Below are 23,493 nucleotides of genomic sequence, written 5' to 3'. Positions count from 1 at the left end.
CTCAAAAAGACAAAACAAAAAACAAAAAAAACCCCAAAAATACAGCTGTTAAAAAGGCAAAAAAAGAAAACTCAAATATTCCTTAAATCCTCCAGTGAATTTACCCATTAAAGAGCTCTGTAACTTTGGGGTGGGTCTTTTATTTAACTCAGCAGTCAAGCATTTGCCTCATACGTGCAAGGCCCTGGTTTCAATCCTCACTGCTGCTCCTCCCACCCCGAAAGCTCTGAAACCCCTTTAGCTCAGTATTAACACTCAAGCCAGGACATAATCTGCCCTTACGAAAACAGAATCCTTGAACAGCACGTTAACTTGATTTTTTCCCCTCCTTCAATAACTGCATGCCACTTCAAACAACTGGAAGAAAACCCGGGAATCACAAAACTGATTCTTGTATTTCTATTCTGTTTCACAAATACCTGCCCCTCTTCCTGTAAAGAACAAAACAAAACAAAACAAAAACCCATCTGAAACTGGGACAATGACAGGACTAAAGAGTCAGCAATATACATAAAATTACTGAAAAGTAAATACACATTGTCATTAGATGTACATCTGGAGAAAAGGAAACCAGTCCTGCTTTTTAATAATTTTATTTTTTTCTAATTTTGTTAATTTCCCATAGCACCTTGGCAATGTTGAAAACATACAAATACAAGGATGTACTCATTTTAACATTTTATGCATGAGCATATGTCATACCATTGGTGGGGTGGGGGGCAGTTTTGACAACAGAAACGAACCTAAGCAATGGATAGAAGTTGGATAATTGGTTCTGATTCACCACACCCCAACACTTGAGAAGCGTCACTTGAGACACGTTTAAAAAAAAAAACAACACTGATGTTGATATTTTTTTCCATATGCTAATCAATTTTCTACTGCAAAACTGTAAATAAAACCATTTAATATGCTGTCAGTAATTGTCTTATGAGTTGTACTTTTAGGAACTATCAAAATCAAAGTCATAAAAATTTCTTAGCTTTTAAGAATAAACATGAAGTTATCAGGTGAATTTCCAAAGAGAATTTACTCTCAACTTAAAAAACAAATTCACAACTTTAAAACGTCAGTTAGCTAATGAAATGGAAATGTCTGTGTGTCTTCTTGAAAGCTCAGTCTAGCAACATTAGCATATACCAAAAAAGTTAAATTAATGGCCACAAAATTGTAAGGAAATATAAAAAATTAGAAAAAAACCCCATCGTATTTTAAGAATTTGTAAAAATCCCTCAGAAGGAATACACCGCTCTCATTTGAGTTTTACCTTTTCTATTAAAAAAACCTGGTACATTTAAAAATATGGTTAATGTATATTGCCAACGCAAATATCAGAGACTTAACCCCAGTGTTGCAGTTTCAAGGTAAAACCAGTGGCTATATAAACCAAGAGACTTAATTATTAAGGCCATAACTAATGCAACTAAAGTGTTCAGTAACTTTTAAATACTATTTTTCTGTTTCAGCAATGTTATTCTTGTTCTCCTTTACACTAGTGATGATGATGCTAACATTCCATCATTAAGACTTCTACAAAGCAAATTTATTTCTTTAAAAAGAAGAATGAGAGGCCAGGGGTTTAGCTCAGTGGTGCAGCGCCTGCCTGGCAAGCTTGAGGGCCTGAATTCGATTCCCAGTGCCCCCTCAAAGAAAAAAGGAATGTGAAACAATATCCAAGCTAGCCTTATTTACCAAAATTAAATTAGACTTCTGCATGTCATTTCATCACCTGCAAATTAAGCAAAAAAGACAACAAACCCATATCACTGAAAGGTCTTATCTTCCTTCAAAATGCAGTTGAGAAAGTAATTTAAATGGATCACTATTTTAAATGCCAGTGGCTATATTTGGCAAAACTAAGATTATTCAGATTAGAGACTGATTCTAGATACTATGAAAATCTTAATTACCAAAACAGAAAATGGAGACAGGTTTTACAACGCCCCTATGTACCTTCTCTTTGCAGTGCAAGGTGACGAAACTGTGTGGCTTTTCTCTTCATGCAGTAAGAACTATGGCAGGTCACTGTACCATATTCATTATCATTTCTACCTACTTTGAGGTTTCAAGAGCCCAAGGAAATGTTGAGCTGTAAGTGTGAAGAGAAAAATTTGATATTTAAATTCCACCATCTAAAGAACCAATAAATAGTTGAACTAGAATAAACACTCACCCTCATCAGAGTAATGCTGCAAAAAAGTCAACAGTATCACATAACTCACAGGCATCATTTGGATACAAACCTTAAATCTGCTATAATAAAATAAACACTAAATACAGACTGTGAATATATATATTTTATACACATACACACGCACATACATTCTTCCCTATATATCCCATCAAATGGGAACTATTACACGTAATGAGGCAAGTTATTTTAAAAATACTACGATTTCAAACAAATTAAAAACTGGTCGTGTCGTTAAACTTCTACTTTCAATGTCTAGAGAAAAGAAAGAATACATTTACTTCCTTTAAAAAACACCCCTTTCCTGTGTTTCAGTTAGAATCTTCAGGACCAGGGTTTTACAGTTCACTGGCGAAGCCCTTAGCTAGCATGTGGTGAGGCCCTGGGTTTGTTTGATCCCGAGCACCACAAACAAAGCAAAACAAAACAGAATCTTTAGATATATAGAACTTGGTGGACTAACAATAAATCACACAAGCATACAAGTAATCTGAGCCTACACCTGTGACACGCTGCAGAAAAAACAGGTTTCATTTTAAATGCAGTAATTAAGTTTATAATCTTTACAAGTGATTTTTACAAAAAGTTTATTCTCTTAAATCCAATGCATTCACAGGGTGTTAACATTTTAAATGTTTATCATTTCCACCAACTGCAGCATTATCTAAGTAAATCAAAATCACTTTTATCATAGATGTAGCCAATGATTATTAATTCTTTTTTTAAAGGACCTAAACTCCAAAATTGTAGCACAGGTAGTTTATTGTTTCATCTAGTAGATGATTTTTAAAAATAGAATGTAGAAATGAATAGTTTCAAACTATGTAAATATATTATGCCATTTTATCAATCCACTAAATCATAAGCAACTGCCAAGCTGAATAAGTTACAAATAATAATTCTGGCGTGAACAGAAATGTGCAGTGTTTTCCAAGCTCTCAACAGTTACCCACTAACAGAAATCTCCAAAGCTGAACCTAGAGTTGGAAGATGAATTTCACAGTAATGTAATTTTACCTCCTTTTACATTCACTTTAATATATTACTAAGATGTTTATATTCTATGTCACAATGGTGCTTTCCAGTGTTCACAATTTACAGTTTCAATTTGTACATATGTAAGTCACTAACATAAGGGACAGTTCTATTACAAACTATCCCCCCAAAAAAGAAAAAAAGAAAACCACACCCTACACAGAACTCTGAACATGGTATGACTCAAAACAGATTAATGTAACATGATTTTTAATATTTTAGTCATTTTCTAAATACCAGCATGTAAACTTCCCTATTTGATATGACAGCTACAATTTTATTCACTGAAAAATTATGCATTCATTTCCTTCAATCATTTTTCCTATCTTATCTTAAACTATCTTTGACTTCCTTTTTTTTTTTTCTTTTTTTTGGTACTGGGAATTGAACTCAGGGCCTTGAGCTTGCCAGGCAGGCGTCTGTGTTACTGAGCAATATCCCTGGCCCTGACTTGCTTTTTCTGATTCAGTGAATTTCAAACTTTTTTTTTTGAAAAGGGGACTAAAGGAGGGTAATAAACTAAAGACAAAAAAAGTTCTCTAATCCTTTAAAATTTTTTCTCTTGAATACAATTTAAACTTTAAAAAAGTTACAAATTGCAAAAGAGGCAGCTGGACCTACAAATCTGGGACCTACATTTCTAAGTATGAGAACAGAAGAATAAAATACTTCATTCAATTCCAAAATTTACAATAGTTATATGATTTGACTAGACTGGTCAAAGCAGTCAGAAATGTACAATTTAATAGGTGATTGGTTATTCTGCTTCTGAGGATGGGCAGTCAAGGAACAGAATGACACATGAAGTAAAAAGAAAAAATTCTACTTCCCATCTGAAGAGGCGGGCATGAATTCAAATCTCTGAAATCCATTTGACTTGTTCAGGTCAACAATGAAATTTAAATTTATTCTGAGTAACCCTATTCCTTCCTTGAGCATCAAACTGATTGGTAGTCACATCTCCAAGTACAGTCAGTGCTTTAACAGCTTGTTAAATGAAATATTAGTAAAGTCAAAAAGACAATTAAATCTCAAACTAAAATCTACTCAAGTATTACATTCAGTTTTAAATCACTTACTCCCATGACAACAATTTGGCTGAAATCACTCTCGCACGCGCTCCCACCAACAACAGACACCCAGCCACCCACCTGCTTGGCACCACAAGGCCATGTAGTCGGAGATGGCATTCTCAAAGCCAAACTTTAAATAGATTAAAAAAAGTAATTTCTAATTTTTACAGAAATGCTTCTTCAAAAAATATTTTCTCTCATTCCCTCATCTCCTATACTGAAGGATGAATGGTTCTCCCCCAAGCTAAATCTGAACCCTCAAAACTGATTCCAGGCAGAAAATCTCTGAAAATTAAAATCAAAAACAAAAATAGAAAAATTATATTTTTATATATGTGTATATATATATATTTATATATGTATATTTATATTGATTAGAATCCTCCAGCATTTAAAAATCACTTTAGAGATGAATTTTGGGATCCTACAGCTCACAACTCCAAAATCCGTAATGATTTAAGGACATACTTTCTATATCCTTCCTGGCTACTCCTTCCCCTCCAAAGCAGTTCAAACAGCCGTGGCTCAAGTTTAATGGGAAGAGAGTGTTTTTGAGTAGTTTCTGTTTGGTTTTACTTTGGTGATCTGGGTGGCACATATTGTTCTTTGCCGTTACGTCGAGTCACTCCCTGAGGTAGAGCCCTATGGCTGAACTGGCGTCTCTGTTCCCTGATTTTTCCAGCAGCTCCCTTAGGGATGGTACTGCCTCGGAAGCCAGAATAATCCTTACTAGCCCTTGCTTCTGGCTTCTCCTGTGGTTTCTCAACAGACTTCTCAGGAGCTCCATTCTCTTGGCTCTTGGTGGGAGACACTGCATTGGAGCGAAGTTCCTGCAGGGGCTGCACAAGAACTGGAGATGGCTCTTTAGGAGGTTTCTGGCATACTTCAGCATAACTTAACTTGCGGGGTTCCTGGAAGGGATAAGAAAAAAATTAGTGATGAAGTATCCTAAATGCCTAAAAAAGAAGACCAGATTAAATTTCAGCATAGTAGGAGACTGACACAGGAAGATAGCACATTTGACTCCAGCCTGGGTAGCTTAGCAACTTAGTGAGACCCTATCTCACTAAAAAATTAAAACGTGTGTGTGTGTGTGTGTGTGTGTGTGTGTGTGTGTAAATGTAAGTGTAATGCTGGGAATGTAGCAAATACAATGAGTGGCCTCTATGGTTTCCAGAGATTTGTTCAGTGTGATACATAAAACAAAAGTACTTTTAGGAGGGTTGAGGTATCTTTCCACTATCTTAAAAATGATAAATTCACCACAATCTGAATAGTAAGTTTCCTTTAAGCATAATACGATCAAAAAAAGCAATCAAAAGAAGCTGACAGTAAAGTCTTCACTCCCCCATCTGTGTAAATGTCCCATCTCTTCAGTGACCTTAACCTCCTTTAGCTTCTTTCTAATGCAAGCAGTTCTAATTGGGCTACTTCCAAATGACACTGCTCCAAAAAAGTGCCAGGTGAAAAAAAATTATGTATCTCCAATCTATTATATATTTTTCTCATACACCAAACTTCTGAGTTACCTGTAGGGGCACAGCTGTGGGTACATTTATGTTACTATTACATGGTAAAGCTGTATTCGCTCTTGATGGCTTTGCAGGACTCGGGGTAGAAACTGGTGTAGTCATCTGATTGAGAACATCCTTCTGAACAGTGGAATCATTTATTGTATCCTTTTCTTGCCGAGTTGTGCTAAGAAAAAAGCCCAGCAACAGACTTAGTAGAGTACACAGGAACTGCTGCACTACTGCTAAGAAAAAGTAAGTTAATGTCACCTTTTATACTGAAACTTGTACCTTAACACAGGAAGTTCAGTTGCACATGGAGGACTGGTACTCATACTGAGTTGCTGGGCTGAGGTGCAGTCTGTCTGCTCATCCTCTGCAGGCACTGGGCCACTAACTCTCAAATCTTCATCCTCCTTAAAGTAAAAGATAGCTCAAAATTACTTTTAAGCATTATCTCAAAAAGATACACAAATGGTCAATAAACACATGAAAAGATGCTTAATTGTACATTAAGGAAAGGTAAATTAAAACCACAGTAGAAAACTACTTTATGGGGCTGGGGATTTAGCTCAGCGGCAAAGCGCCTGCCTGGCAAGTGCAAGGTCGTGAGTTCGGTTCCCAGTACCGGAGAAAAACAAAAAAAAAAAAAAAAAAAAAAAAGAAAACTACTTTATGCCCATGAAAATGACTGTAATAAGTAGGACAAACTTTAACAAATGTTGGTGATGATATATGAATACTGGAAATCTAACCTTGAGTGTAGCAATGTGTTACGGTTTGTAGCTGCATGTCCCCTCAAATCCTCATGCAGTCATGGTGTGGGCTTCTAGATTTTTGATTGATCCATAGTCCAATGCTAGGATTATGAGTGTGAGTGCTACACCTGCCCTGGGGCAGGTAGTTTGCATACAATGTAAGGGAGGGAAACAGGCTGCTTGCCGCTGCCATTTCCTCCTTTTTCTCTGGCTGCTTTTGCTGTCTTGGGCAGCCATGAATGGCTGCCCTCTGCCATGTGCCACTGTGCATTGGAGCCAGCTGAGTATGGACTGAAACCTCCACAGACTGTGAGCTAAATAAACCTCTCCTTCCTTAATTTTGGGTGTCGGGTATTTTGTCTCAGCAACAACAGAAAAGTAACCAAGACACAATGTAAAACAATACAGCAGCTTGTTTGTTTTCTCTATGTATGTATGCTTATTTGTTTTGTTTCTTTTTTTTTGTACCAGGAATCGAACTCAGGACTTTATGCTTGCCAGGCAGACACTTGTGCCGCTGAGCTATATCCCCAGCTGTTTCGTTTTTTTTTTTTAAGACAGGGTCTCACTATGTAGTTCAAGCTGGTGTCCTGAACTTGTAGCAATCCTTCTGCCTCAGCCTTGAGAGTGGTGGGATTACAGGTGTGTACCACCATGCCCAGCCTATATAGCTATTTTAGAAAACCATCTGGCAAATCCTTTTAAAAAGTCTACACAAATGTTCATAGTAGCATTATTCATACTAGTCAAAAAGAAGGAAAAGGAAAAAAAATAACATTACATTTTTTGTGGTACTGAGGATCAAATGTGCACTCTAGGTAAGTTGCTCTACTACTGAGACACATTTCCAACCCGGAGAAATCACTTCTAAAAGAGAAGTCTACCTGAAGATAAACTACTGATTAAGTGACACCAAAATAAATTTTTAGAATTCAAGATCAAGCTGGGCGTTGTAATCCCAGCACTCGGGAGGCTGAGGCAGGAGGATCGTTGTGAGTTCGAAACCAGCCTGGGGTACAAAGTGAGCTCAAGGCCAGCCTGAACTGCACAGCGAGACCCTATCTCAAAAAGATTTAAAAAAAAAAAAAAAGAATTCAAGATCAAGAAATTTATACCTCATAACCACTTATTTAGGAAACAATGGAAGACACAGGCACTATAATACTCAAGAATAAAACTAAAAAGAGAAGAAAAGGAGATCTAATAAAGGAGACTAAGGAAAATTCCTAATACACAAGAAGAGGTTGGACATGGTGGCACGTGCTGAGGCAGGAGGACTGCCATGAGTCCAAGAGTAGCTTAAATTACATAGTAAGACCCTGTCTAAAACGAAACAAACAAACCACAAAAAAACAAAAAGCAAGAGAAAATAAACAATCACAGAATATGTGTCAGCTATGAAAAAAATACATATTACTCAGTGTCTTACAAACAATGGCCTGTTCCAGTCTGACTTGCAATGCCTTTTGATTAGTGATACTAAGTTTAAAGCAGCTGTATGCTGGCCGTGGTGACACATGGCCATCACCCCAGCTACCTGAAGCTGAGCAGGAAGATCTTAGTATTACCTGGTGGGGAGTGGAGGATCTCAACTATAAAACCTAAAGTCAATAAATAATGTCTAAAATTGAAAGAGAAAATTTAAGTAAGATATAGCATCACTTGGTGAAAGAACCACACTGCATGCCTCGATGCTTACCTTTTCTTTGCAGACACCTTTAATAACATCAGACATTCTATTCTCCAAAAGGAGTTCACCTGGCATTCTTGATGAACTCCCAGGTAGAGGAGGAAAATTTGAAGCTAATAAGTCAAACTTTGGTGTTGGAGACTTTGCTTCAGATGAAGGATGGGGTCGCTAGAAGATATAAATCAATAAACGGTCATATGCCTATCATATCTGCTAATTCTTTGCCATAGAAGCTGTAAACTGTAAGAAAACAAACAAAAATACCTCTACCTAATGCACATAACTCTTTCCCTATAAATTCTTAGCTTCTCATCTTGGTTGAGCTTTCACTAGTCTTCACCAGTCTGATGCACTGCACCCCCTTCTGAGACAGAGCATTGCTATGTAGCTCAGCCTGGCCTTGAACTCTCAATCCACTTGCTTTCACTTCCCAAGTGCTGGGACCACAAGTGTATGCCACAGTGCCTGTCTCAATCTCTCTCATTCATTCATCAGTGGTACTGACGATTAAATCCAAGGCCTCTGCACTGAGCTATATCCCAAATCTTTTATATTTTGAGATGTGGTCTAGCTGAGTTCCTGAATGTCTAAATTGGGCTTACAATCTTGCCCAGACTCCTAGAATGCTAGGATTTTTGGTGTGCACCACTACACCCAAGAAAATAACTCTTAAAACAACCATTTTCATTTTTTTGGTCATGGCTGTACAACTGTTTGTGCAAAATCATTGAATTGTACACTTTAAAAACTTTCAGGTTAGGCCTTTACATGAAACACAGATATACACTGGCCTATTTGCTGTCTCTATTCAGATTTCACTTGGATACTTCAAACAGCATACTGAATAATCTCATCTTTTACTCTATTTTATCACTTAAATTAGCTATTTGTAAGCTTGTAAATCTTAAATGTCACTTCTAGCTAAGATCTCCCTCCTGCACAAGGGCTCCTCTAATCTGCCTTTCCTTCTGGAAGGCAAGCTTGCCTCCTTTTTCTTCACTCCAACTTTTAGAACTCAATCCAGACATTTTCAGCATTTAACAGATCCCCAAAACTAGTTTCTCTTCTCTCCAATCATTGACGGTGACTTAAAAACTGACGCGGAACCCGGTATGGTGGTGCACGTCTGAAATCCTAGCACTCAGGAGGCTGAGAAAGGATGACTGCCATGATTTCAAGGCCAGCTTGAGCTACACAGTGAGTTCAAGGCCAGCCTGAACCTCATAGTAAAGCACTGTCTCACAGAAAAAAAGTAATTCATGTGGACAGCATGTCATTGCTTTAATTTTCATGGCTGCCCACAGTATAAAGTTATAAAGGAAAATCAACACTATTTTAAAGATTACTTAAAGATTATTCTTGTGTTACAATACATTTTCTTATTTGAAAATTTTTTCTTTTTACAACAAATAAGCATTATAGTACATATTTATAATATATCTGTAGATTCAGGTGAGGTGGTTCTTGAGAACCCTCAGACCTTCTCACGTTTTTTATTTGTCAACTGGTTTTGCTTCTACTTAAGAAATGGCAACCATTTGCTACAAACCAAACCATACAAAACAAAAATATTAATAATTTGAAATTAGGAAACTTAAAATTCAAATGTAGCATTTTTAAAATCTACAATGTTTTCTAAAACTAGCCTATAATGCTAGCCACTGAGGCAGAGGCAGGAAGATCACAAATTCTACCCCCAGCTTAGGGAGCTAAGCAATTTAGTGAGACCCTCCTAAAACACACACAAAAACCAAACCCAATAATAACAACAACCCCAAAACAAGTAACAACAACAACAAAACAAAGGCAGGATTTGCCAGTGATGTAGCTCAATGTAAAGGTTCTGTGTTCAAACACTAGTACCTGGGAAGAGGGTAGGAGAAATGATATACTCTCTCATAGTGGAAAAAATTAAACATATATTCTAAAGCCATAGATAAATGGGAACTTTTGTCTATTGTTTATGGGACTAAAAACTAGTATTTGGCATTGATTACTGAATTGTGAGCCAGAAATCCAAGGGGCTCTTTCAGATATAGAATACACATATGGCAAATGATAGTTACAAGATTATCAATGTATTATTTGTGATAGTACTGCTTATAAGAGCAAAAGACAAACTATTTAAATGCCATCAATAATGTAATAGTTGAACTTTTCATGTTTATTTTTAAAATGTGAATGTTACGTATTCCTTTCCTTTTCTTTCTCCGCTCCCCACTCTCTTTCTGTAGTTCCGATGATTGAACCCCCAAGGCCTTCTATATGAGCTATATCTTCCACCCTTTAATTTTTTTATGTAGAGAAAGGTTCTTGTTATATCATTAAACTGCCTGGGCTGGTCTTGATTTTTCCACCTCAGCATCCCACAGTGCTGGGATTAAAGCCCAGGAGGAAAAAAAGAAAAACAAAAGAAAAGATCACAAACAAGTCAAACCAAATAAGTAAACCAAACGGGCCAAAAACAATTTAACGGATATAATCAAAGGTTAAAAATACTCACTGGGATCCTTTCATCTTCTCGTCGTCTTCGACCTCTGAAAAGAGTTCTCCTTTTAACAAAAAAGAGAATATAAAACAACCCCTAAAAATATACACATTCTATCAAAGATGGAATGATCTCTACTTAAAATTACCTGTATTTCCTAAACCTGGAGCTATTCTCCTTTATTATTAGAAGATAAGTACATTCTTCTGAAGGGAATCTGAACCAATCTATCAAAATGTCACTACCACCCCCCCTCCACCAAGTTATTTGGATCACTTTTTTAAAGATCTCATATTTTTATTGGTTATACAGATTAATGAGTTTTATTCTGACAGATTAGTGCATGCAATTAACAAACTTTGCTAATTTTCAGCTCTTTTGCTCTCTCCTCTAGTTTTACATTTTTGGGGGAGGTGGATCAGTTTTATTAGGAATATTCTCTCCATTATTGGAAGCATATTAAAGTGTAATTTAGACATGGTGGGCATTATATAACCCCCCTCCCATAGTTCAGGGGTGGGGAGAAATTAAAACTAAGGCAGATAGATATCCTATTTTTCTTCTAAACTGTTCTTTCCTCAACAAACTATATTGAACTTCAGACTATAAACCCGATTCAGAATTATATTCTAGCCAGGCATGGTGGCGCATGCCTGTAATCCCAGCACCTGAGAGGCTGAGGCAGGAGGATTGTTGTGAGTTTGAGACCAGCCTGGGCTACAAAGTGAGCTCTAGGCCAGCCTGAACTGCATAGCAAGACCCTGTCTCAAAAAGACAAAAACAACAACAACAACAACAACAAAAAACCAGAATTATATTCTATATGGATACTCTACGTTCCTTATTATGAAAAAGTCCTACTGTGAGTAGAGAGGTATCTCAGTGGCAAAGGGCTTGCCTAGCATGTTCAAGGCCTTGGGTTTGATATCCAGCACCACAAAAAAAAACCACCAAAATATAAAACAAGAAACTATTTACCCATTTTATGTAATCAATGTATATATCAACATGATCTCATACCAATATGTTAAAACAAAAAAAATCAACAGATCATGGTCTTTAAAACTTTAGGATGATCACAGTAGGATCAAGGAAATTTCGTATACAGTTATTTCCTTACCTGCCCCTACCATAGTCCCCATTTTGTTCCAGCTGTAAAGTGGAAGTCTCCTTTGGAAGGTAAGTTTGCTCTTGATGCCCTGTTACTGAAGGGTTATGTCGTTCAGGTGCAAAGTTCCTTGAACTAGATCTGTTCAATGGTCCATCCCCCAATGACACAGAGCCCTCTGATGAGTGTTCTGTACCACTGGATGGCCTAAAATGAGGCTTCACACTATAGGAAATATAAGATCATATACATGAAAGTATAAATCAGGACTGAAAAACTTTTCTTCTGGTTAAAAACTGACATAACTAAACTGATTTTCTACAAAGAAAATTATGTCATAAAAATGTTACTCCTTTTATGTCTCAGATATAATATTTTAAAAGGCAAAAGAATTTCTAACATTACATTTGTGCTTGGAGTCATGTGGGGGAAAATTCAAGGTTCTTTGGCGATAAAGCTACTTCTACCTTAAAAGTCAAGAGTATATTTAGGATTTAAACTTTTTGTTTTTGTGTTTAAACCAACTGCAGTCTTGAAAGAGCTACATCAGCCAGGCTTTACGTTTTTTTGGTTGTCCTTTGTTTTTGGAGACAGAGTCTTGCTATGTAGTCCAAGCTGGCCTTGAACTCTATGTAGTCCAGGCTGGCCTCGAACTTATGGTGATCCTCCTGCCTCAGCCTCCTGAGTGCTGGGATTATAGGCATGCACCACCACACCTGGCTCAGGCTTTAAATTTATTAATGAGTTTATGCCACAGATTCTCAATTAATAGCAAAACTAATGGGAGTAAAAATTAGCAGTTGTGTGCGAATATCGAAGACGACATACTCATTTCATGTATACAGCACAGGCATACATATATTATGTAAGGAGACATACAATAATCCATGCTCATTCAACATTTTTTTTTTGGTACAGGAATCAAACTCAGGACCTGTGCTTGCCAAATCCATGCCATAGGGAGGGAGAAATTAGAAAAAATAATAGACATAGAAGGTTTTTATGGGTGTGACAGGGAAAAGGGTGAGAAATACTAGAATATACTAAAATCTCAGCTTTCACCAAATGAAGTCAAAATTGTTTAAGATTCATATGAAAGAAAATTAGGAAAATACTGCAGGGCCAGGGATATAAGCTCAGTGGCACAAGTGCCTGCCTGGCAAGTGCAAGGTCCTGAGTTTGATTCCCAGTACCAAAAAAAAAAAAAATTAAAAAAAAAAAAAAGAGCAATACAACCAACAGCATGGTGTGAATTCATGACATGCAATGTAGTAAAAATAACAAAAAAGAAAAACTAAAATCTCTATAAACAAACCTGCTTCTATAAAAGTAGCTTTTATCTTGGATGATGAATATAAGGACCCAACTTCCTAAAACTCTGTATGTAGATAAAACTATGGTAGGGTAATGGGGAGAAAATGCATTTTAATTAACAACAAAAACTTCTAAAGCAAGCCTCAGAAACTGAGGCTTGTGGCTCCATTACAAATTAAAAAAAGTGTGAGTGTGTATTTCCCCACTACTTGCAGTTTATATAACCTGTTTTTAATAATCTGGTTTCATATTTATAATACCAGTAACACATTGCCCATTGATGGCTTTCTCAACACAGATTAACAATTTCTGGTACAATCCGGCACGGTGATGCATGCCTGTAATCCCAGCACTTAGAAGGCTAAGTAAGACAGGAGAATCACTGCAAGTTCAAGACCAGACTGGGTTAGAAAGTTCAAGGACAGCCTAAACAACACAGTAAGACCCTATCTCAAAATGTATCTAACTGTCTTATTTTATTTCAGAGACCATCTCAGCCTTGGCAATTTGGAAAGATCTTGTCTCAAAGGGTTCTGGATATAGTTCAGTGAAGGTCCTGGGGAATTCAACTCCCAGTATTAAGGGGGAAAAAAAGGTTATTATTAACATTTAAGGAAAAAAAGTCCACCTTTACAAGATCTTTTCAGAGAATTACAACAAAAAATGCAGAATATCCCATAAGAGGAGTTTTTAAAATGTTATCTATCATACCTGAAAATGACCTCATGAAGGAGGGGTTGTTAAATCAGTTCACAAACTACTATTCACCCAGTTTTCACCGTGCATTTCAACAGGCCTCAGGGATAAATCACTAAATTTCAACAGCCCTCAGATCTCATAATCTTACCCTTCATTGAGAGGGACTTACAATCTCAATCCAGTCCACACAGAGAAAGAACAAAAGAAAGAAGCGAGTGACAAAAGACTAAAAGGAAAGAGAGGTGAAAGAAAAATAAAAAAGATAGAAAAGTGTCTGGACATCTGAAAGTGAGTCCGATTCTCTCTAGGATTAGCGATCATCACTGGGCTGTCACAAAGCTAATTCACCAATCCCAAAGCCTTGTACTTTCTCCTTTACCACTTTTCTTTTTGGCAGGACTGGGGATTGAACCCAGGGCCTCTCCTTTGTGCTGAGCTACATCTTTTGTTCTTTTTTATTTTGCAAGAGAAGGTCTCGCTGAGTCAGTACAGTACCCAGTCTGAAGCTGTGCTCCTCCTGCTTCAGCCACTGAGTGCTGGGATTACAGGTGTGCAACACCACTCTCTGCTCTGATGAACAATTTTCTAAAAACATAACGGCCTCTTAGCTATCACTTCTTAAAAGCAAAAAGAAACAAAGATTGGGTTGGTGGTCAAAAAGCTATGTGGTTTCTTCTGGAATGTTTCTATATTTATGAGGGGAAATATTTATGCATTATTTGTCTAATTAAAAATTTACAACAACCTGTATAGTACTGGTCAAACATATGGAAGAAGATGCAAAATATATAAAGATTCTAAAAATATGGAAAAAGCCACACATGGGGGCACATGCCTATAATCCCAGCACTCAGGAGACTGAGGCAGGAGAACTGCTGAGAGCCTGAGGACAGCCTGGACTACAAAGTTAGTTCAAGGCCAGCTTGAACCACATAGTAAGACCCTGTCTCAAAAAACAACAACAACAACAACAACAACAACAAAAACCCACAAAAACAAAAACAAAAAAACAAAAAAAAAAAATCAATGGTGTGGCACCAGCCTAGCAAGCACAAGGTCCTGAGTTCAAATCCCAGTACCAAAAAGGAAAACACTATACATGAATAGTTTTCTATAACATGGAAAATTTCAAATTATACTAAGCCAGTCCCACACCCTCAAAGCCACAGATGTGCCTCCATATAGGCAAAGGCACTGTCATTCCTGGATTTATAATTTCACCCCTTTACCCAGAAGGCAAAGCAGATAATAACAGTGACAAAGGAAGAACCATGAACTTATCTAATTTTTTTCTTTTTTGGGTGGTATTGGGAATTGAACCCAGGGCCTTTGCACTGAGCGACACCTTCAGTCCTTTACTGTTTGAGACGAAGTCTCATTAAGTTCCTTAATTGTTCAAGCTGGACTTATACTTGTCATTCTCCTGGCTTAGATTCCCAGAGTGATGGATTATAGGTGTGGGCCATCATGCCTGCTTAGTATAATATTTTATCAAAGGACTTACTTATTTTTGGAGGATTGGGGAGGATTTGGGAGGATTGGACCCAGGGCCCTGCAACCATAAACCAGCGCTCTTCTTTTTTCTAAGACAGGGTCTCGCTACATAGTTCAGGCTGGCCTCAGCCTCTTGAGGTCTAGGACTGACTACAGGTGTGTGCCACCACACGTGGTGACAAGTGCTCTTCTACTGAGCCACATCCCTAGACTATAAAAAGTTTTAGTTTGAGGCTGAGTGTGGCAGCGCATGCTTATAATCCCAGCACTTGGGAGGCTGAGGCAGGAGGACCTTGGTGAGTTCCAGGCCAGCCTGAACTACATGGTAAGACCTCATCTCACAACAACAACAACAACAACAACAAAATTTAGTTTGAGTCAGACAGAGTCTTGCTAAGTTTCCCAGGCTGAACTCAAACCTTCCATTTTCCTATCTTGGTCTCTCAAGTAGCTGGGAATACAAGTGTGAAAAGATCATCTGTGAGCTAGTAACAGACATTTATTCTACCTGTTTAATGCAAAAGCACACTTTCAAAGAAATATGCAAAAATCAATAGATATGTACCTCTACCACTGAGCTACATCCCCAGCCCTACAAACCTATTTCTAATCATGAGCAATCAATTATCTTCTCACAAAAGAGGCTGATTTACTCTAATGAAATTATTTTTTTGTCCGTTTGTTTTATTTTTTGGTACCAGGAATCAAACTCAAGACCTTGCGCTTACCAGGCAGGCGCTTCAGCCACTGAGCTATATCTCAGCCCTCTAATGGAATTATTTTTAAGAAAAAAGCACGCCAGTTTATGGCAGAGAGAGAATGATGTTTGGATGATGTATCTTAGGCCCAATGATAATAACCAGCCACAACCTGGCAAGATAGTTATCTTCTTTAGCCTTCAATTTCTTCATCTATAAATGAGTTAAAACTACTTAATAATGAAGGTCTTTTCTATTCACACTTCACTGCCTCTGTGTGCTTGTGGAAATTAATCTTTTTCAAGCACCAGGATGCAGGATGGAGGAGTCTGTGTACTTGTATTTCTATGTCATAACAATACTGAATTTTACAGTTAACTGCTATTAACCAAACTAAACAAGTCATCTACAAGGACACAAATAATCTTTTCCTTATAAAGTTTTCCCCTCTTTTTTTTTGAGCTGTGACTTGAATTTCTGGGACCAAGTGATCCCCCTGCCTCAGCCAAAAACTGAGTCCAAAAATGTTGACTATTGTAGTGCTGAAGGATTCATTTAGAATGCACCAAAAATACTTTTTATACTGTAAATTCCTTTCTCCAATACAGCCTATTTCAGGAAAACCTCGCAAGACACATCCCATATGGTTTCTCTGCCAAAAGTTAGTGGACAATTCAGATCTGACAGAGACTGGAAATCACTGAAAAGAAACCATTTTTAAAAATTCTCCAAATCAGGCTTATAAAACAATTAGATCTAAACCATTTACATATCAGCCCTTCATTCTGTGATTAGTTACATATGCTCTCATAATGTCACACCAATAATGAGATTATCATCTGACATCTATGAAGAGAAAAACCTAAAATATCTTGTTTGATAGGAATTAGTTTCCAGGACTCCTAGTAATTTACCCCCAGTGCTGGTGATCAAATCAAAGGCCTCAAGCATGCTAGAGGTACATCCCTAGACTCCTAAAAATTTATTCTAAAAATTATGTTTAAATTCAGCTTTTGAAGTCAAACTCCTGGGGCTCAAACCTTGGATCTGACATCACTGTGCGTTCTTGGAAGGAACACTGGACCTTTTATGTCTTAATTTCCTTTTCTATAAAATATACACACTACCATACTTACCTTACAATGTTACAAAAATAGATAAAAAAGAAATGTAAGCTCTTAATCATTAGAGCCTGAGATATTAAATGTTAGTTACTATCTACTATACTGTACTTCATAGAAGCCACTCCTCCCTTTTTTTGAGACAGGGTTTCCCCAAGTAGTTCAGACCAGCTTTGAACTCACTATGTAGCCCAGGCTGGCCTCGAACTTGTGGCAATCCTCCTGCCTCTGCCTCCCAAGTGCTGGGATTACAGGCACGCACTACTATGCCCAGCTCATAGAAATCACTTTAAAAGACAATTCTTCAAAATCTGCTATGACACATATCCCAATATTTATTGCTCAAATTATGTTACTTAACATTTTTTTTCTTTTGTCTTTTTGAAACAGGGTCTCACTATACAGTTCAGGTTGGCCTTGACCTCACTTTGTAGCTCAGGCTGATCTCAAACTTGCAATGATCCTCCTGCCTCAGCCTCCCAAGTGCTGGGATTACAGGAGTGCGCCACCACGCCCAGAGTTACTTAACATTTCTAACCCCAAAGGTTTTTCTAAAATATTACCTATTTAATATACTAAGTAACATTTAGACACTAAATGGTGGATATACATGTACATATATATATGTAACGGTAGCAAAGTTTTATTTATTTATTTATTTTGTCTTTTTGAGACAGGGTGTCACTATGCAGTTCAGGCTGGCCTTGAGCTAACTTTGCAGCCCAGGCTCGTCTTGAATTCGCAATGATCCTCTTGCCTCAGCCTCCCAAGTGCTGGGATTACAAACGTGCGCCACCACGCCCGGCTTACAAAGTTTTATTATAGGTAGGAAAAGAAACAGGCTCTGCAGAGTGAGTTTGGGCCAAGTAAAAGTAGGGAAAGAAGTACACCCCACAGTGAGGGAAGGCCACCAGGCAAAAGCGAACACAGTGGCTACTATATTTTTTCTATTCTTTTTATTACTGAGTTGCCGTTCTTTTCATATCTGTTATCAGCCGAGGTCAAAGTGGCTTTATGAAGTCTAGACTGAATTGCTTATATGCTTTTTTGTAAAAACAAGCAAACTTTTTAATGAAGTCCTCCCAGTAGTACTGCTATTAACAACCATAATTCCTTAAGACACATTGGGAAGTGTTTAAATTTCAGCTATGATTCTACCTTACCGATTTTTTTGGAATGGCCGACCCATACTCATAGCAGCAGCAGTTGTTTTGTAAGATCCTGGTGAGTTAAAGCCGTTCACAAAATTGCCATTGGGGAAGGGAGCCTAGAAGAAAAGTTCACATTTACACTGCATAAATGGGAAATATGGAGTGAGGGTCACAAGAGATATGAGTTAACCTAGCATCAATTCCTTTCACAAGGGAAAAATAATTTCAAATATTTTACTTAACTCACTTTTCCAATATTCACATCATGTATCTCTTGAATCATGAGCATGTGTCACCAGGTCATTCAAAGAAGGAAAATTCTAGCACTTAAAATCAGATAGGACTTATGTACTCTTTTCAATTCATTCCAGAAAGTTTAAAGAATAAAATTGTGGAAATCAATAGCCAAAGCATTAACTTACTTTCTTTCTTTTTCAATCTATACATTTAGTAAGGAGGATTAGATTTCTGTCATAACCAGTATCAGCAAATGAACTACTCCGGCTGATTACTTCAAATTTCAGCTTGAATTAAAAATTTTGTTATTTTAGATTATCCTGTAAGGATCTCACTTACCAGTGGTGTTTCAAAGTAAGGTGCAGGACTTGGGGACCAAGACTGAGGCACAATACTATACACTGAGTATTGTTGGTGAGGATTATATAGAGGCTGCATAAAGACTGGTGAAGCATACTGTGCTTGAGCTTGAATGGGCTGACTGTACATACTAGAATCCATTAATCGATAACCATTCTTAGCAAAGAATGTATTGATGGCTTTTATCCTTGCCTAGAAGCAAGAACAATACATTATAATAAAAGACTAAACACATTTAGACCAATGTATTACCTTTTTTTTTCCTTTTTGGTAACAAGAATCATACTCAGGACCTTGAGCTTGCCAGGCAGGTGCTGTGCTGCTGAGCTATAACCCCGGCCCTCAATTTACATTTTAACATTTTACACTACACTGAACCATTTCTGCTTATTGTGCAATCAATGCAAAGGAAAAAGAAAACATGTATGAAAAACAAAAAGACAAAAGAAGGAATTACAGAAGAAAAGATGGCTTTAATTAATAAGTGTATGCACAGGAAAAGCCACAATAAACAAGGCAAAAACACAAATGTCAAAATAATAGAATTATAATATCACATCGAGTGTGTGCCAGGTATGGTGGTGCATGCCTGTAATCCCAGCACTTCAGAGGTTGAGGCAGGAGGATCACCATTATTAGCTACATAAGCAAGTTCAAGGGCAGCCTGCACTACATAGTGAGACCCTGTATCAAAACCAGAGTGCCCATAGCACTAATATATGAACTGTAAAAATAGACATGAAAAGACCTACTAATCCTATAGAAAATGGATTAGAGACATGAAGAGCGTTCATAAATAAAAAAGCAAATGGCACAAATACATGAAACACGCCAAATTTTGCTCATGAGAAGCAATTAAAATAGAGGTATATGAAAAACTAAAAATGCTCAAAATCATTTAATTACCAGATAAATACAAATTAAAATTGCAAGACACACACACACACACACACACACAGAGAACAGTCTATCAATCACTAAGTACACTATGGTACATCCATCCATATAATCTTCAACTAACAATCTGGAATTTGCTCCAAATTCTACTATGAAGTGATTTCCAAATTATACTGTTAATCTGAAATGAAGCGGGGAGGGGAGCAGGGAGAAAAGTATTTGTGTAGAAACGTTATTAGGTTGAGAGTAAACTGGGGAATGGATAAAGATGATGTGTTTTTTAATACAATTGAGTACTCCTCTGCCATAAAGAAGGATAAGCTTGAGACATTCCTAGGTAAATGCATATACCTTGAGACCATACTCTTAAGTGAAATAAACTGGACACACATGTATAAATATCAAATTGTTTTCTGATGTGAGAAACCAAAAGTATAACGTTACCATTTTAAGGCATGATACATGTTTTATGACCGTTATAGCAATTGGCCAGGAACCCCTTCCTTCCCACTCTCAAACTATAACCAATCAAGTGATAAGAAATTAATTACTGGGGGCCAGGGATATAGCTCAGTGGCACAAGTGCCTGCCTGGCAAGTGCAAGGTCCCGAGTTCAATTCCTGGTACAAAAAAAAAAGAAATTAATTACTGGGCTAAGGGTGTAGCTCAGTGGTAGAACACTTGTTACTATGCAAACAGTCCTGAGTTCAAACCCTAGTATAATAGACCATTACCTAGCATGTACAAGGCCCTGGGTTTAATCCATAGCACCACAAATAAAAAGATGGCTTTTTAAAATAAAATTAAATAAAAAATTCACTGGGCAGCCCTCAGCAGACTGGAGATAGCAAAAGAAATTGTCACTTAACTTTAAGATAATTACAAATCCACAGAAATTACCCAGTTCAGAGAATAATGAAAAAAAGATCGAAGAATCACAATAACATTAAGTACATAGTATTCTAACATACATAAAATTAGAGTACCAAAAGATAAAGAGGTAGAAGTACAACATGAACTTTTTTTAAAAAAAACTACTAGGTGCATAGTCCCTAGGGCTGAAGATACAGCTCAGTGGTGCAAGGGCCTGCCTAGCAACCACAAGATCAGGAGTTCAATTCCCAGTACCCCACACACACACAAAAAAGTCCCTAACTTTGGTGAAAGTTGCTAGGTATAATGGTGCACATCACTCTGGGAAACTGAGATAGGAGGATCACAAGTTTGAGATCAGGCTAGGCAATGTAGCAAGACTCTTTAAAAAAAAAAAAAAAGGTTAGGTGAAAATAAAGAAGTAACTCAGTGAGAAGACTCTGGGTCCAAACCTAGGTTCATGAAGAAAAAAAAAAAAAAAGATAAATTCAACCTACAGATTGGAAAATTTCAAATACAATCCAAACAGTATACATAAACCACATTTGGCAGGTATGGTGGTGCATACCTATAGGCAGGAGGATCTCTTGAGTTCGAGGCCAGCCTTAAATACATAGTGAGATCCTGTTTCAAAATACTGAAAACACGGGGGCTGGGGATTTAGCTCAGTGACACAGTGCCTGCCTGGCAAGTGCAAGGTCGTGAGTTCGATTTCCGGTACCGGGAAAAAAAAAAACCACAAAAGAAAAAAGAAAACTGAAAACACCACACTCAACCTACTAAAAACCAAAGATAAAATATTTTGACAGCCAGGAAAGGAAAAGGACACATCATTACATATACTGGGTAATACTATGCAAAAATAAATGACAGTGTGAATGGATGTGACCCTAGGTCAGGATCATCACTTTTGAATCACAGAAATTTAGATACAATGAGTATGTGCACTATAAGGAAACAAAATGTTACAGGTAGTTTGACATACTCAAAAATGAGAGCTGGTGGCTGAAAACAACCACAGCTAAAATACAGGATTCCTGACTCTACCATCTGTCTTTCCAGATGTTCGGTTATGTAGTTTTAAGGAATAATATAAAAATTAATGTGAAGGCTGGGGATGTAGGTCAGTGTAAAGTGACTGCCTACCACATACCAGGCCCTGAGTTCAATTCTTAGCACCACTTAAAAAAAAAAAAGAAGGAAAGAAGGCAAGTATGAATTTTCTGGCAGGAATACTGTCAGATGGCTATCCAAAGAATTATTTTTAAAAGAAGAGAAAAAAACAAACAAAAACCAATTTTTGTGAAGAAATGTAATGCTTATTTGTAGACAATATCACTTCTCAGGCTGATAATCCAAAAGATCCATCAAACCACTCAATATAATAAAGGGGTTCGGAAAGGTTGGAGAAGATAACACTTAAAAAAAAAAGAAATCAAACCAAGATACCCAAAAATTACTTTAAGAAGGCAATTATAAAACAGATCTGCAGGCCAAGGTTTAGTTCAGTGGCATAAGCGCCTGCCTGGCAAGCACAAAGTCCTGAGCTCAATTCCTGGTACCAAAAAAATACCAAACCAGATCTGCACTAGTACTGAGATATTATTCACAAAAGTAAATAAATTTAGGCTAACGTGCCCTTTATAATCAATTTAAGCAATAAATACAATTCCAGTAATCTAACTGTGTTTTTTGTGACACTAGACAAACACTATGAAATTTACTGGTTTTTTGGGGGTTTTTTTGGAGGCAGGGTCTCACTATGCAGTGCAGGCTGGCCTTGAACTCATGGCAAGGCCTCAGCCTCCCCAGTGCTGGGATTACACGTGCAGCTAACACTCTGAAATTTGTACGAAAAAGTAACAGTCTAAGAATAGTCAAGACAATTCTGAAAAATAAGAACAAGGAAAAAGAAAGTGCATATGCAAGTAAGGATACTGTAAAACTATGGTGTAATTAAAGTAACAGTACTGGTTTACAGAAGTAGAGATCAACAAAATCAAAAAACTTGAAACAGGTCTCAGAGAAGTGGTGCTACACACAAGCTGTAAAAGGACAGATTCGTCAACAAATATATGCTCAGGCAATTGTTCTTCCATATATGGAAAAAAGGAAGTGGATTCCTTATACTACGTACCCAATTAATGAAAAGATGTATCAAAATTTAATCTGAAGTATCAAGCCTTGAATTTATTAGAAGACTAGGAAAAACATCAAAATAGGAAGAAGTGGTAACAGAGAAAAGATTTATTTATTTATTTATTTTTTGGTGCCAGGAATCAAACTCATGACCTCAAGCTTGCCAGGCAAGCGCTTATGCTGCTGAGCTACATCCCCGGCCCATAGAGAAAAGAAAAGGAAGTCAGAGAAAGGCTGGATGTAGCACAGGCATCCACAGACCCAGCCTGTTGGGAGGATGTAGAATGACACTGAGCAAAGAGCTCATTTATAATATAAAAACAAGTAATACCACCTACCACACAGCAACAAGACATACACGTGTCAGACATACTGCTTTATACATGTAACATTACTAGTTTTGTGAAACCAGGTAGGTTATTCTCATTTGATTTACTAATAGAAAGAGGAAAAACGAGAGTACCTATCCATTATGTTCTTCTAAGGATAAAATAAATTCACATATGTAAAGTGTTATGACAGAAATGGATATATAGTAAGAACACAACAGAGAGGAGTTAGTAAGAATAATGTATTACACCTACAAGTAATGATGAGAATAGCTGTATCACATGCAAAATGAAGACTATGTCAAAAAAAAGTATGTGTTATTACAG

The 23,493-nt window shown here is 37.2% G+C and overlaps 1 protein-coding gene across 6 annotated transcripts in view; it reads right to left on the bottom strand.

Moving 5' to 3' along the window:
• Window positions 1-577: 577 nt before the first annotated feature.
• The window catches only part of Larp4 (La ribonucleoprotein domain family, member 4), a 65,890-nt gene continuing 42,974 nt past the window's right edge, over window positions 578-23,493 (bottom strand). The window contains exons 10-17 of one of the 6 annotated variants that reach the window (XM_005411878.2): window positions 18,908-19,120; window positions 18,344-18,447; window positions 11,867-12,079; window positions 10,762-10,810; window positions 8,268-8,426; window positions 6,102-6,226; window positions 5,829-5,997; window positions 578-5,210 (exon numbers count right to left, since the gene is read on the bottom strand). In XM_005411878.2, coding sequence (XP_005411935.1) covers window positions 4,872-5,210; window positions 5,829-5,997; window positions 6,102-6,226; window positions 8,268-8,426; window positions 10,762-10,810; window positions 11,867-12,079; window positions 18,344-18,447; window positions 18,908-19,120 — 1,371 coding nt within the window. In that variant the 3' untranslated portion in view covers window positions 578-4,871. The remainder of the gene's footprint in view (window positions 5,211-5,828; window positions 5,998-6,101; window positions 6,227-8,267; window positions 8,427-10,761; window positions 10,811-11,866; window positions 12,080-18,343; window positions 18,448-18,907; window positions 19,121-23,493) is intronic. The other 5 variants (XM_013508449.1, XM_005411880.2, XM_005411881.2 and 2 more) reach the window with 5 other exon arrangements.

Source organism: Chinchilla lanigera, unplaced genomic scaffold (genome assembly GCF_000276665.1).
Source record: "Chinchilla lanigera isolate Chin_1 unplaced genomic scaffold, ChiLan1.0 scaffold00146, whole genome shotgun sequence".
NCBI lineage: Eukaryota > Metazoa > Chordata > Mammalia > Rodentia > Chinchillidae > Chinchilla > Chinchilla lanigera.
This window is presented reverse-complemented; position numbering and strand designations above follow the sequence as displayed.